This window comes from Ictalurus furcatus, chromosome 14, assembly GCF_023375685.1.
Source record: "Ictalurus furcatus strain D&B chromosome 14, Billie_1.0, whole genome shotgun sequence".
Lineage (NCBI taxonomy): Eukaryota > Metazoa > Chordata > Actinopteri > Siluriformes > Ictaluridae > Ictalurus > Ictalurus furcatus.
Window position 1 is genome coordinate 11,945,060 of NC_071268.1, and position 14,499 is coordinate 11,959,558.

Consider the following 14,499-nt stretch of genomic DNA (forward strand, 5'->3'; position numbering starts at 1 on the left):
ATGAATGGTTGCAGTTCGGATTTAATGTTTTCTGTTGGTGGAAAGTTACGATGGTCTAGAAGATAGAATAGATGACTATATTTCTAATAAATAAACGGTTATCATCACTGCAGTATTATACACATTTAAATAATGTTCATGAAATAAATCTTTACTGAGGGAATCCATGGAACGTGTTACAGCTAAAAGCTGCAAAAAAAAAAGTACAACCCCTGGTCTAGATCATCAATCTTACATATTTCTAGCACCCTAAGTGGTGTTGACTTTTCACAAAATTTTACAATTTAAAAAATGCTTCACTAAAATTATTTTATTTAGCGGTGCGGTGCATTTGTACCCCACCATCCTGTATTTAGAACAGTGCATTAACCTAGAGGGTGTAAACTATAATAATAATAATAATAATAATAATAATAATAATAATAATAATAAAAAACATACAACATTCATCATGTGTTGTGAGCAAATGCACCGTTTATGTAATGTCTAGAATTCTCAATGGCATAAAACTTTTTTTTTTTTTTAATAAAAGAGGCTTGCCTCATCTTTTTCCCATTTTAAAGAAAAACAAATGTCAAAATATTCAAATGACCTTTTACAAGTATATTAGCATGTTCTAAATACACTTAAAGAGACTTTATAATAATAATAATAATAATAATAATTATTATTATTATTATTATTATTATTATTATTATTAACACATTTATGTGGCTATGATCCACTCAGTAGACCCAATTAGTGGTTCTTTCGCATTCATTCCTGTAAGACCCTTGGTCTCATACATATGTATACACTAATTTCATTCATAATATTATAAATAAAATAAGTATTAAAAAAAAAAAAAAACCACCATTGAGGTCTATGCTGCATGTCCCATAGTTCACACCACTTCAAGTAATCAGAATCACTGCTTTTGAGATTTTGACCTTTTTGTTTTGTGCTGTTTAGAAAATGAAATACCATGATAAAAAAAAAAATCGTAAGGTTGATGTGTCAAAATATTTAGGCTTTAGTTTGTACAAGAGTATGTAAAATTAGTAACCGTAACTGAATGACCATGTTAAAAATGTGCATTGTTTTAAAATATTTAGAAAGTAACAATCCTACATTTAAAAACGCCTGAGTTTAGAAACATTTTTAAAATGCCATCGTGAGGTAAAAGTTACTGTTACAGTACACAGGAACTTGTCAGTGGTTTCTGCTGCTGGCTTTTCATATATATGCTGCCGGATGCTTTGCTTAGAGGCGGTGTCCCATCATGCATCCGTGCTGCTGTTCGTCATTCCTTCCGTCTCTGTTTGTGCGGAGTGGGTTTTGACTGCGTCAGCCTCTGCGTTGAGTCGCCGGTACTGTGTGTGGAAGATGACGACAAAAGTGCAGGAAGCTAAACAACACAATCCAGCCATCACCAGCACAGGCACTGTGTGTGTGTGGGCAGAGACAAAGGGAGAGAATCAAATGAGTTTAGCACCATCAAGGCATATCTGGGCATGTAACAGAAGTTTTCAACGTGGAACGTTCCCTCTCACCCACTACAACTCTTCCTACAGTGAAGAGGAAGTGACAATGATGTAGAAACTGCCTGAGTCTCAGATAACTTAGAACAGGCTGTTCTGTGCTTAATCAACACTAGACTACTTCAATTCAATTCAGACAGTGGACCACATCATAAATCAGCTTTACAGAAATATCAATTTTACACTTATAAATTTATCCCTAAGGAGCAAGCCAGAGATGACGGTGGCAAAGAGAACGAGACGAAATGAGGAAGAAACCTTGAGAGGAACCAGACTCAAAATGGAACCCATCCTCATTTGGGTGACAGTGATGAGCGAGAATAGAAATAATTTCCCTTCTATAACTGTATACTGTAGGGAGGAAAAGGTGCAATTGTGTAACCAGGAACGTATGAGCAACGCAAGAACATTAGCATCAGAGTTGTCAAAAGTTAACAACTGTTCAATGATGGAGACTTGACTGCAAAACTGTTCATAGTAATTGCATCTTACGGCTACTCAAGGAACAACATCCGCAGCCTTCTTTATGGTTTCTAAGTGGTACCATCCACGGTAATCTCACTGATCTTTAGGCTGTCCATGTGGGTCCATCCTCAGCAGCAGCGAGTGGTTTCCAGGTGATGAACTCCAACCAGAAGTACAGCATCAGGATGCATCAGACAGGTCCGGAGCAGCTACTTGACAAGTAGCACTGTGTGGAAATGTCTCCTTATAATACGAGGCTGATTGAGGCCTCTTTTGACCTTTTCATATGTTAATGAAAGCAAATGAGTTTGTGCCGAGTGCTGATGGTGTGTTTGACCCTACACCAGCTCGGTTATATTCCAACATGCTTAGAATGTAATTTTGGTCCTACTGTGGTTAAAGGTTTTGGTTTCGGTCTACTTGCTGAACTATTTACAGTGCTGAGATGACCATCTACACAACCTTCAACACTCTGACCTGTATATTTCACTCATCTTTGGTTTGTTGTAATAGTAGTGAAACAACCAATGATCATTATTTCACACTTTCACAACTCCAAATACATTAATGCTGATTGATGCTGCATTTCAACGCATCTCTTTTTTCATCATTTGTATTGGCTTAGGGGAAAATTCTTGCAAAAATTCTGATTACCTACACAGATAGGAGCAAATCCCTGACCAAGAGCTGTTCTTAGAGTTTTATCCAAGTTTCTACCACTGGAATGATACAGTGAATGTCATTTTTGCTTTCGCAAAGGATGAAGATGAATAAAATCTATCACAATCTTTCACGCTTTATGGCCAAAAGTATGTGGACATGACCGTTACACCCATATGTGGTTCTTCCCCAAACTGTTGGCACAAAGTTGGAAACACACAATGTCTTTGTATGCTGTAGCATTACAGTTTCTGTTCACTGGAACTAAGAGGCCCAAACCTGTTCCTGCGCCCAAAGCGAGCTCCATGAAGACATGGTTTGTCAAGGCTGAAGTGGAAGAACTTGAGTGTCCTGCACAGAGCCCTGACCTCAACCCCGCTGAACACCTTTAGGGTGAACTGGGGTGCAACTGTGCACCAGACCTTCTCACCTGACATCAGTGCCTGACCTCACTAATGCTCTTGTGGCTGAATGAACACGCATCCCAACAGCCACGCTCCAAAATCCAAGGGAAAGCCTTTTCCAGAAGAGTGGAAGTTATTATAAACAGCAATGGGACTAAATCTGAATTAGGATGTTCAAAAAGCACATATGGGTGTGATGTCCACAAACTTTTGGCCATATAGCATGGGTGTGACCAGTACACTACAATTTTCTTTGCATAATCCCAGTTTGTTAGGTAACTAGGCTTGGACAATATGGTTAGACATTATGATGTCCCTTGCATGTAGAATACCAGAGGGTTTGAACCCCCAACCTATTAATAAATATTTCAAATAAACAACTTCCATTAGTCATTCTTGTACTTTCCAATACCCTTCCACTATACTTCCAGTTCAGAGAGCTTATCTTGATAAATGCTGGAATATTCCTTTAACCCAAGGGTGCACAATCCAGTCATAGAGGGCTGGAGTCCAGCACAGTGTGTTGATTATTGGCTCTAACACACATCCTAAACCTGGTCATTAACTGCTGAGTTGAATTAAGAGATTTGTGGTTAAAAAAAATTCACCACCAAACTGTGCTGGACTCCAACCACCCAGGACTGAAGTTGCAAACCCCTGAGTTAAGAAATTCTCTGCTGCAGTATGATTGTGCACCACTCACCCATCCAGCTCAGGTTGGCATCATCACCTGCAGCGCACACAGACAGAGGAGAGTGGGCCACTTTTGTGGTCAGAGCTGGTAAGAGCATGGTGTACACAATGGACTGGATCTGCCTAATAAAAAAAAAAATCATTCATAAAAAAAATTATATATCAGGACCTTTAAATATTTAATCTAAGAAATGGTATAGGATGATTTTTACCCTGAAATAAACACGAGCCCTGCTGATGTTGCCTCTCCAACTGGGTAAGAGCACTCGACTGACAGCTCCATGGCAACTGGATAGCTGGCGAATCCGAATAAGCCGAAAAGAGCACAAACTGCACCAATTATGACTTTCTGCTCCTCCAACTGAGAAACCTGGGAGAATTTGGAGAAACCCTGTATGAGTTCAGACTGTAGCGTGATGGATAAAATCCTATTTATATACATGGTATAGACAAGTGGTTCTCAGAGCAGTCCTCAGGGCTTCCAGGCCCTCTCCAACTCCACATTTGTTGCTTTAATCCCAAATTGTGTGAGATGTAGACCATCTGGAGGGCCCTGGGGACTAGTTTGAGCACCACTGCTATTAGACAATTTGCATGAATTTTCTTCAGGATTCCAATCATGCTAAAACAATACGACACGCATGTCCTACAAACAATATCAATGATCTGATTGTTGTTCTCACCACTGCAAACGCGGTGCAGGACAGAGATGTAAGGCACATGCTGATTTTGATAGATTCTGTGAACAGCTTTGTTTTGTCCACAAAAAGGCCAAGGAAAGCAGCTCCGATCACTCCGGACACGATGAAGAGAGCGCCACACAATCCTGCAAAGTCCTGCCACAGGGAAACAACTCCTTTCATTACTTAGCTCTCACCAGACATGGGATGTTAATTTTTTATAGTAGTAATTCTAACTGTTAATTCAAATGTGCTTCTTCTAATACATTAGTGTTTCTATAGTAACGACTCATTCACAGGAGCATGCATAATCTAAGGCAGTGGTTTTCAAAGTGGGGGCCGCCAGGGGGGCCTCAACAATTTGGTGTGAAAAATAAATAAATACATGATTTTCTCTTTCTCACTCTCAGACAACCACAGACACACAATCAATTCCTAATATAATGTAATGTAAAGATGCAAGATGTAATTATTCATAAAAAAAGGGGGATATATTCAGAAGTCTGTATTTTTAATGTGTTTTAAAGACATCTTGCAAAAGGGGGGCCTCAGTCAAATGTTAATGTCATTTGGGGGGGCCACTGATCTAAGCCTAATGAGAAACCGATAGAAAACGTGTTGTTATTTAACAAAGAAAAATAACGTTGATACGGTGACGCTTTCTGTCAGGATATGTTTATTTCAGATTTCTACAGAGTCTGGGGCTTTGTAGCGGTCAATATGTTTCCTGTCACATAAAATAAATAAATGTGTAATAATAAATTAAATTGTAAATAATGAACTTCAGGATAGTAACTGTAACTCCACTTCACATTACACCACCCCCATTGTCGACTATTTTCCAATAACAGCACTCCAAGTGTTTTATTCCTTACATAATGGACAATATGTGGTCAAATCCAGAATTATTGGCACCCTTCTTCCTCCTCACTGTGCAAAATTGTTTTTTATTTATTTATTGGCCCTGATTGTGCCTCATTCTATTTTAACTGCTTACGTATTTATATCTCAATTTCGTCCTTGATAGAAAACGAGTGATGGTTCAACCCATACTTATCGTTACACATCTGGCCCACATTTCACCACGGAATAATAGCGATGAAATTTCTCTGAATCTGGCATTGGACATTCACAAGTTAGCTGTTTACAGCTGGGCCACTTTTGGCCCAAAACTGAAATGCAGCACATTTGTTGTGTTTGTACCATTTTTGGCCTGCAATCCAAATGCTGTTAAAAGCTTTAAATGTGGCTGCTTACTGCTGGGCCGCTTTTGGACCACAATTCACTTGCCATTACCAAACTGGTCCTTACGTACCTAAATTCAACCACATTTGGCTTGGAGTCACCGGCTGTTTTGTATAGAAAACTGATCTGTTCCACTGTAATGGATGAAAAGTGGATTTTCAGTACAACCCATAGACCGTGTATAAAGTGATGCGACCTTGAATGTGATCAAAGGCAATAATATACTGTCTTGCAACTGTGAGCAATGAACTTTGCTAGCATTTTCTCATTTGTAAGTCGTTTTGGATAAAAGCGTCTGCTAAATGAATAAATGTAAATGTAATGTAAACTAAATTTCAAGGACCTTTTGTTTGCATATTTTTTTTGTTAATACATTTTATTTTAAATGTATTAATGAAAAACACCATGCTTTTAACCATTTACAGTGACCTGAAAAATGCTACTTTTATCCAGATGTTGTGTCTTTGTTAGAGGAAATCCTCTAGTGGTTTGGGTAGAACATTTGAAATGACTGCATATATAATATAGTGTGAATTATTTTGAACAATAAGAAGCGTAACCAGTCCAAAATCCTAACTCCAAGCACCAAAGATAAATAAAGAGGTTTCTTGACAAACCTACAAATTAAAAATCAGTATGGGTTTTGACTTACATTCGAATAGCCTTTGACACAGAGAATCTGCTCGAGCAGTGTGGCGAAACAGGTGAAGATGCCGATGCCTGAGCCGAAACACACCAACAGGATCATATAGGCTTTATTTGTCAGCAGCTGCAGGGGGAAAAAAAAGGAAATGAGATGCACTTTTACCAAAATTACAGTGGCCTACAGTCAGCTCCAAAAGTATTGGCACTCTGTCAAGATGGGTAAAACGCTCATTTGAAAAAAGTGTTTGTGATTAATTCTTTCATATGTTTCATGTAAGATTACACCAATTAACCACAAAAGACATTTTTTCAACCTTTTTTACCAAGGGTGCCATAATTCTGGAATTGATGGAATGTTATATGACTGGTTACACCATCTGTGACCTCTGATTAAGCAGCTTTTCGGTAAAAAAAAATTAATAATGAATAGTGGAACAACAAAACAATTTTCTGGACGTTTATATGTATGAGTCTGTGTCCAAGTGTTTTTTATTTGGTTTTTGTTTTTTTATACCAACTGTGCATGAAATATAGGATGTGTGTAGGAATAACACTTCTCTGTTTCTCTTATTTGACATGGAGCTTGAGGAATGTTCTCGAGTAGTCGAAACGTTTTTTCCCCCCAAGTTTAAAAATGTGTTGTGAACATGCCCTATAAGAATGCAAAGCTCTGAAAGTGTGTGGGGTACCAGTTTAATCCCTTGTAGGAAAGGCTCAGAGCTGGAGGTGTCTGCGCTGGCAGAAGGTGGCGTTGGGGGAACGCTCTTTTGGATGCCCACTGTTGCTAGGAAACAGATGACGATGGCAGGTATAGCATATATAAGGAGCTGTAACAGTGACTGAGTGTTAGGGTAAAAATATTGGTGTAATTTGGTAAAAGTACTTAGTATATTGAACATCTTTTCATATAAATGGACATACTGTATCTTTGCACATGTATCTGTTATATTATTAAATCAAAACTATTGATTTATATCTTACCAGCATGAAAAGATTATTGGTTCTACTAAGGATCATTGGGGAGAAGATATTAACAAAAAGCAGCCCAAGAGGATTTGCTGGAAAAGAAATATCAGTATTAGTGTATGGCTATCTCCATTAGAACACCAAAACTGTTGAGTGGTGACTCACACATTGAGGCGATCATGTTAGCCGTAGCACGTTGGTGCTCGGGGAACCACAGAGCTGCTAGTTTGGTAGGGGAGAAGATTACCAGAGGCTGGGCCAGAGAGCACAGAGTCTGCCCAGCCATCACCACGGGGAACATTGTATTCTCTGGCAGATAGCTGAGCACACCCACCACCCTCACTACACTGCCAGCCATGTTGAGCCACGAGCCCAGAATCATCTGTAGTAACAAGCAGACACACAGAAGCTTCATAAGCATTACTTGACCCAGATTTAATCAATAGTACGTCATCATAATTAAGTCATTTATTTAGTTGTGAGAAGTAAATTTGGTCCAATGTACAACCGTGACACAGCACAATATTTCATCTCATTATACAAAATGGGTTCCTGAAGGGTTCCTTGACTGGTTAATGGCTTTAGCTTTTTTAAAGCGCCCCTACTTGGGAAAATATCTGAAACTGAAACCCTCTTTTGTTGGGTTCTACACAGAGTTCATTTCCTTAGACTATAAGCCATACAACTTTCCTAAAGGTTTCTCTGTAGTTAATGAATAATTCATAGTAAATACTGAATAATATGCTTTGAGCTGAATAACTGAATAATAACCTAGGACTTTCAACGTTTTGTTTTTTTCTCGTACTGACTGAGTGACCTTTAATTATTACAGTATCTTGGGAACTTGTGCCTGCCATTAAATCAAATGCTCTTTGGGGTGGGGACGGTGGGGGGATGGCGGGGGAACCCAAACCAAACCAAACCAAAAAAAAAGGGAGGCTGGGTTGTATTTGTGCTTACAGTGGGCCGTAGTCCCAGTGTATCCAGCATCCACGTGGTGATGAAGCTCAGAGGGATGGCCACCACCATGTAGACCACAGAGAGCCAGTTGACCTGGTCCAGAGTCACATGCAGATGCTCTGCTGTCTGGTCCGCCACAGGGGCAAAGGTCAGCCATAGCTGCAAAAAATGCACAATCATTCACTGTTTTAGTTCAAGATTAAATGCATGTGTAGGCAAACAGCTATGTTTAATTACGTCCTGAGCAGTATGCGCTATTGTGTCTGGGTTTAAAAAAAAACCCAAAACAAACAAACGTAGGATACAATTTGTGCATCACATCATCTAAAGAGTATATTTACTTGAGCAGAATAATCCCTTCATGCACTCAGTTTGTTAAATTAGACTTCCCATTATTCATGCTCATAGGCACTTCAGTAGTGTGGGACAAATGTTTCAACCAGAAACCAATAAACACAATGTGAAACTAAAAACACACTCACATGATCGGATCATGATGACTGGTCTGCATTGTGCATAAGGGCATTAATGGTCACCATTACACTCTGTAGTTCTCCATTTACTAAACATGCTGATGTCAGGGCTTGTGCTCTTGTTCAAACTATTTCTCAAACATCTTTCAGAAACCCAGAGGCCTCATAAATCATATGATTACAAGGTGTATATATATGGATACGACTCACAAAAGCTGTTGTATGAATAGATCCTAAAAAATATGCACTTACCAAACCATTTCTACCCACAACTCAACCTTACTTCAGTGGATAATTTCACCTGGATACTGTAGATTTTTACCTAAGAACTGCTGCTGTAATCAGAAAAGACTATCCTTTGCTCATCCCAGTCCGATTCCTCTGAAGGGTTCTTCCTCATGTCGTCTCAGGGAGATTTTCCTTGCCAAAGTCACCTCTAGCTAGCCCATAACAGGTCTAAATATAAATCTAGATTTCTGTAAACTTGCTTTGTGACAATATATAGTGTTGAAGAAATGAAAGTTTATGTCTTAGCACAAGGAGAAATGAATTGAGGTCAAATTAAATAGCTGACCAGTGATGCGGCACAAATCCAGTCCAGTGCAGGACTCCATTCGGCTTGACAATAGTAGCACTGTCTGAACAGCTAGCAAACATAAAAATCATCCTGAATTCACAGCCATTTCAGCAGTTAATTTAATGCATTCAACTGAAAATCCAATGGGGTTTCACCCTGCCTGCTTTGTGCAGGCATAAATTATTACACTTATCTTGTGCGCACTCTTATTCCATAATAATGTACATTTTTTTGAGCATGTAGTTACAAGTGTTTACACAGTTCAACAGAGCTCATAAATTTGTTAATCCGGGCTTCCTGTAGGTGTTGGTCTAAATTATTCAAGCATGCGCACTTCTTATGAAGGTTGAATCAGGTTACACAAGATAAACATGAACTCTGCCTTGCTTTTGAAGTAATGGGGTTGGAGTGAGCTGTGAGGGTAAACTACTAATCGGTATTATTCACTTTGTAAATACAGATGAAGTTGGAGTAAGCTGTGAGTGCGACAAATTAAAAAAAACAAAACAGTGGTTCTGTTATGTTGTAGGAGGCATTTATTTTGGATCCTCTTCGAGGGAAGAGTTACTGCAAATCAATATAAAGTTTTCTGACTCATCCCCTTTGTCCTATGATGAAGCATGTCTATCGTGATGGGTGTGCTTGCTTCCAGGATGACTCGACTCCATTAACAGAGCACGAGGGCTGAGTGAATAGTTTGAGGAGTAGGAAAATAAGATAAATCATACGTTAGAGCATTCACAACCATCAGATATCACCTATGGGAGATTTTGGACTGCTTTGTTAGACAGCACTCTCCACCACTATCATCAAAACACCAAATGAAGGAATGTCTTTTGAAAGGTCAACCTTTATCCCTCCAGTACAGTTTAGCTGTTCTGGCTACTTCAGCTGGCCACACACCTTACTAAGACACTTTACGTTAGTTTTTCATTTAATCTATTTTTGACTTGGTTTAAATAGGCATGCTAATTTGGTATATTATTTAGTGAGAAATAGGGCATGCTTTCATAACCTCTAGACTGAACAATTGCTTGATGGCTGTCCTGCTGTTTCTATAAATCTCAAGCAGTATAGTCAGTATAGTCTATACTAGTCTATAGTCTGCTATTAATGTTGAGAATCACTCAACTCTGTGAGCCTGTGAAAGTGTTTTTATCACCCCTAAACTCTGAAAGAGTGTTTAAGTTAATTCCTAATATTAGGAATGTTCTATAGATTCTGATTGAATTTGTAATTGATTTGGAATGTAATTCTCATCTATTATGGTTCATTCTTTAATGATTGTAGATTGTGATAATAAAGTGCTTCCTTATACATACTTTGTTTGATATTTTATGGTCAAGCAAGTTGAGATTTTGGAGTGTAAATAAATGATTAAATGCCTTGCTGTGTATTACTGCCTTGTACCCAATCAATGAACAGGATAAAGTGGTTACTGAAGATGAACAAATGAACAAATGAATAAATTATGATCTGTCTATCCATGCATTCGTTCATTTTCCATACCGCTTATCCTACACAGAGTTGCGAGGAGCCTGGAGCCTATCCCAGGGAACTCAGGGCACAAGGCGGGGACACTCTGGACGGGGTGCCAACCCATCACAGGGCACAGTCGCACACTCATTCACACACTACGGACATTTTAAAAATGCCAATCAGCATACGGTGCATGCCTTTGGACTGGGGGAGAAAACTTTGTACCCTGAGGAAACCCCCAAAGCACGGGGAGAGCATACAAGCTCCTCGCATGCAGGGTAGAGGCAGGATTCGAACCCCCAACCCTGGGGGTGTGAGACAAACGTGCTAAACACTAAGCTGCCGTACCCACCTTAATGATGATGATAATTAATAATATTAATATTAGAACAGCAGTACATATGTATTTAATGGCAGACCTATAAGGTTGAATGACATGACCTGTGGATACATCACAGTACTCCAGGACCAACCTGACTCATGCAAACCCGAATACTTACATTGTTAAAGCACTAAAACAGGTGATCATTTTCCTTTTAAAAATTTAGTTTGACCCCATCCCTGCTGAAAAAAACCCCAATAGAAACCCTCATAGAATTCGTATTGGTTTTAATGCTTATAACAGGAATTGTTTTGTTTTTAACGGAAACAGCAATAGTCCCTGTGGGTCTCTACTGGTAATTTGTTGCCTTCTATTGTTGGCATGTTATATCTAGTGGACACCATTAAGGATTGTAATGGATTTAATAGTTAGCTGATGGTTTGTAATGGTATGTGTCATGGAAACCATTAGAATGTCTATGATCGTTTCTATTGTTTTTGTTTGGGTTTTTTTTTCCAGCATGGTTTTCATTGTCCTGATGTGATATGGAGATGCACTCATTGATTATTCCCATGCTGACCAAAGGACTCCTGATTGAAAGTAGCAGTTTGGACTCAAGTCAACAAACAAACAATCACTCTTCACTTTTAAAGCACTTGTTTTACAAGCTTTCCCGCTAACTCGTTTAAATATTAGAGCATTTGTCCCTCTTTTTTTTTTTTCTTTTAGGCCGGCAGCAGTAATTCCCAGTCACTTACCACTGAATTAGAGCAGTTTAACAAGCAAAGTACCAGTAATATGAACCATCTTCTCTTGTACACTCTGAACTCGGGCGCTGTCCTGCTCTGTGAGGAGTTATACTCAACCCGTACTTCCGAGGATTCAGTGCCAAGTCCTCCATCCTCCATAGAGCAGCTTTAAGTGGGACGTGCTGAGACTGAATCACAGCCAGGCAGTGGGATGAACATTTCAAGCAGAAGAGTTGTTAAAAGTCGTTAACTAAATCTCCAGCCATATAATCCATACGTGGCGAACAGTAAACATATCCCCAGTTCTGTATGTTGCTCAGTGACACTGCCGGTCAAAGAGCCAGGTAGGAAAAGGAAAGGAAACAGCCAATACTGTAATAAGGCACACAATTGTAGCCACGCCCTCTCCCTCGTGACTGATGAGTCATAGCTCCAGGATGCACGCACGGTTTTAAGTTGATGCTGGCACGTGTTGCTTTATTTTGTCTGCGTTTAAGTTATTCAAGTTACAGCTGAGGGTAGAAGTTTGCATGATGCTGAAAACGAAATGCGTATACTGCAACAAAGCGGCTATCTAAATAAGGCAAATGAAATGGAGGACGTCATTTTAAAAGAACCAAAAAACAAAATCAATCAAACAAACAAACAAAAAAAGTTGGACATGACCGTATGAATGTCCAAGAAGAGAGTTACAATATATACGGTACATCACGAGGATTAGGGAAAATTATCAAAGCAATCTGAAAGAGGGGGGAAATGGTTCATCATAGATTCTAGATTGAACCTTTAAGAGGTTCCCCCACAGGGACGAACAACAAAACTATTTTAAAGGTAAGAAGAGAGATGTAAGGAAGAGAGAAGGGAAGGATAAATAGTACAAGAGGGTCGAGGCAGTTATTTTGTGCAAAGAGTTGGAAGTATTTGCCTAGAAAATATTAATAGCACATTTAAAAATTTCATTTGCAATGAAAAGTTTTAGTTTTCATCGCTATTACTTTTACCTTTCATTCACATTCAACATTTGCCCATTTTCTTGCATGTGATAATATTAGAGCATCTGTGAAATCCAACATGCCTCTAAAAGTATTAAAAGTTGTTCATTAGTTATTTTGTCCTTATGGCATGCAAACCTTTACACTGTAGTGAGAGGCTTATGCTTTAATCAGCTGTTTACAATTTATTCAAGGGTTAAGTATGCATGTATTTATTTAGAAAATAAACCAAATGTATTTATGACAGGGGATTTTTAAAAAATGAAATAAAATAAAAAGTGTGCTTGCAGCCATGTATTTGTGTGTTTGCGTGTCATTTGTAAAACAATAATGTACCATTCTGTTTCCAGTTCTTGTGCAGCATCTTTCCCTAAAAAAAGGGCTCAGTGCAACTTTCTAAAATGAATGAGATGAATTATACACGCTAACATAGGACTCCCGACCTCCCCCATTCACGCTGCAACTCCGCGCATGCGCATCGGCCCCCCGTGGTTTCGGCCTGTTTCGGAACCGTTCGGGCATTTTCGCCTCTTTGTTTTACTGATAGTGGATTTAACTCGGATTCAACCCAACATCCAACGGAGCGCTCTCTTCATAAACAGGTTAGTTTGTTCAACTTGGATTAATCTACACAGGTCAGTGCATGAACTTGTCTTTTGTCAGGTTTTAGGTTCCGATCGAGGAGTTTTTGAAATTTATTCTCCGTTTCTTGCCCGCTTGATGGCAGCTATGCATGCTATACGTGTTGTTATAGGCTACGTGTGTGCCTATGTGGTCGTGCTGTGGATGGCGACTCCGGGCCCAGCACTTTCCCACCGGGCTCGGCTTTTTCTTTACAAGGACGTTAAAGTGTTCATTTGTGGTGTCAGGGCTTTTGTCAGCAAGGTGTTCAGTGTGTCCTTTACTGTGCATGGCTTGTCTTTTTTTCTGCGTGAGGTGTGTGGCTTGCTGGGGGAAACCAGTCCTCTTTTCCCATTAGCCTGGAATGTTCTTGAAGGGGAAAAAAAAGCAATGGGTGAAGCACCATCCACCACTTTCATGCTTTTAAAAGTTGGGATGTGACTAGCATGAGGGGTGCTTAGACCAGAAATAAAGTTGGGACAAAAACAAAGTTGGAGCCTAAACCAGTCGGTTGTGTTTCAGCAGCTTGTGCTAATATGTATGAGGCTCCAAAGCCACTGGAGCCAACAAGTCGGGCTTCCTCCCTCATCCAGGCGCCGGTGTGGCGATATATCGAACCGAAAACATAACGAGTAACGATGGCCATGTTAAATTATCAGCCCTAAAGTTTGACTGGAAGCATCCTGAAAGTCTCTATGCTGCTGTCTTCTAGTGTGTGTATGTATATGTGTGTAATATATATATATATATATTTCCAATGAGGTTATTCACATGAAATTTTCACCACACATCAGTATTACCTCAAGAACTCCACAAATATAATGAATTCACAACATTTAAAGTCCATAAATAAAGTTGTGTAAGAAAGTGGAATGACACAGGAAAAAATGATTGAACACACTAAGAAAAAGCAGTTCTCCAAGGCAAGGAACCAGCTGAAATCTGTAAGTAATTATGCTCCCTATCTGTGCAAATTAATATCAGCTGGGTTAGTAAATTGCTAGTAAATTGATGGTCTATAAAAATGCTTTTCATTACCAAGGTGTTA

General features: G+C 39.2%; 2 protein-coding genes across 3 annotated transcripts in view; one reads left to right on the forward strand and one right to left on the reverse strand.

The window, feature by feature from the left end:
- Window positions 1-3: 3 nt before the first annotated feature.
- On the reverse strand, window positions 4-12,240 carry slc49a3 (solute carrier family 49 member 3). The gene is made up of 10 exons (XM_053640782.1): window positions 11,848-12,240; window positions 8,239-8,397; window positions 7,444-7,660; window positions 7,294-7,370; window positions 7,002-7,139; window positions 6,320-6,436; window positions 4,426-4,578; window positions 3,955-4,112; window positions 3,753-3,865; window positions 4-1,423 (listed from the first exon to the last, which is right to left on the reverse strand). Exons 1-10 carry the CDS (start codon window positions 11,995-11,997, stop codon window positions 1,260-1,262), a joined length of 1,446 nt encoding a protein of 481 aa, XP_053496757.1. The 5' UTR covers window positions 11,998-12,240; the 3' UTR covers window positions 4-1,259.
- Window positions 12,241-12,513: 273 nt separating this feature from the next.
- LOC128617665 (polycomb group RING finger protein 3) overlaps window positions 12,514-14,499 on the forward strand; it is a 50,109-nt gene continuing 48,123 nt past the window's right edge. For both annotated transcript variants that reach the window (XM_053640787.1, XM_053640784.1), the window contains exon 1: window positions 12,514-13,432. The gene's annotated coding sequence lies outside the window, so the exon portion shown is untranslated. The remainder of the gene's footprint in view (window positions 13,433-14,499) is intronic.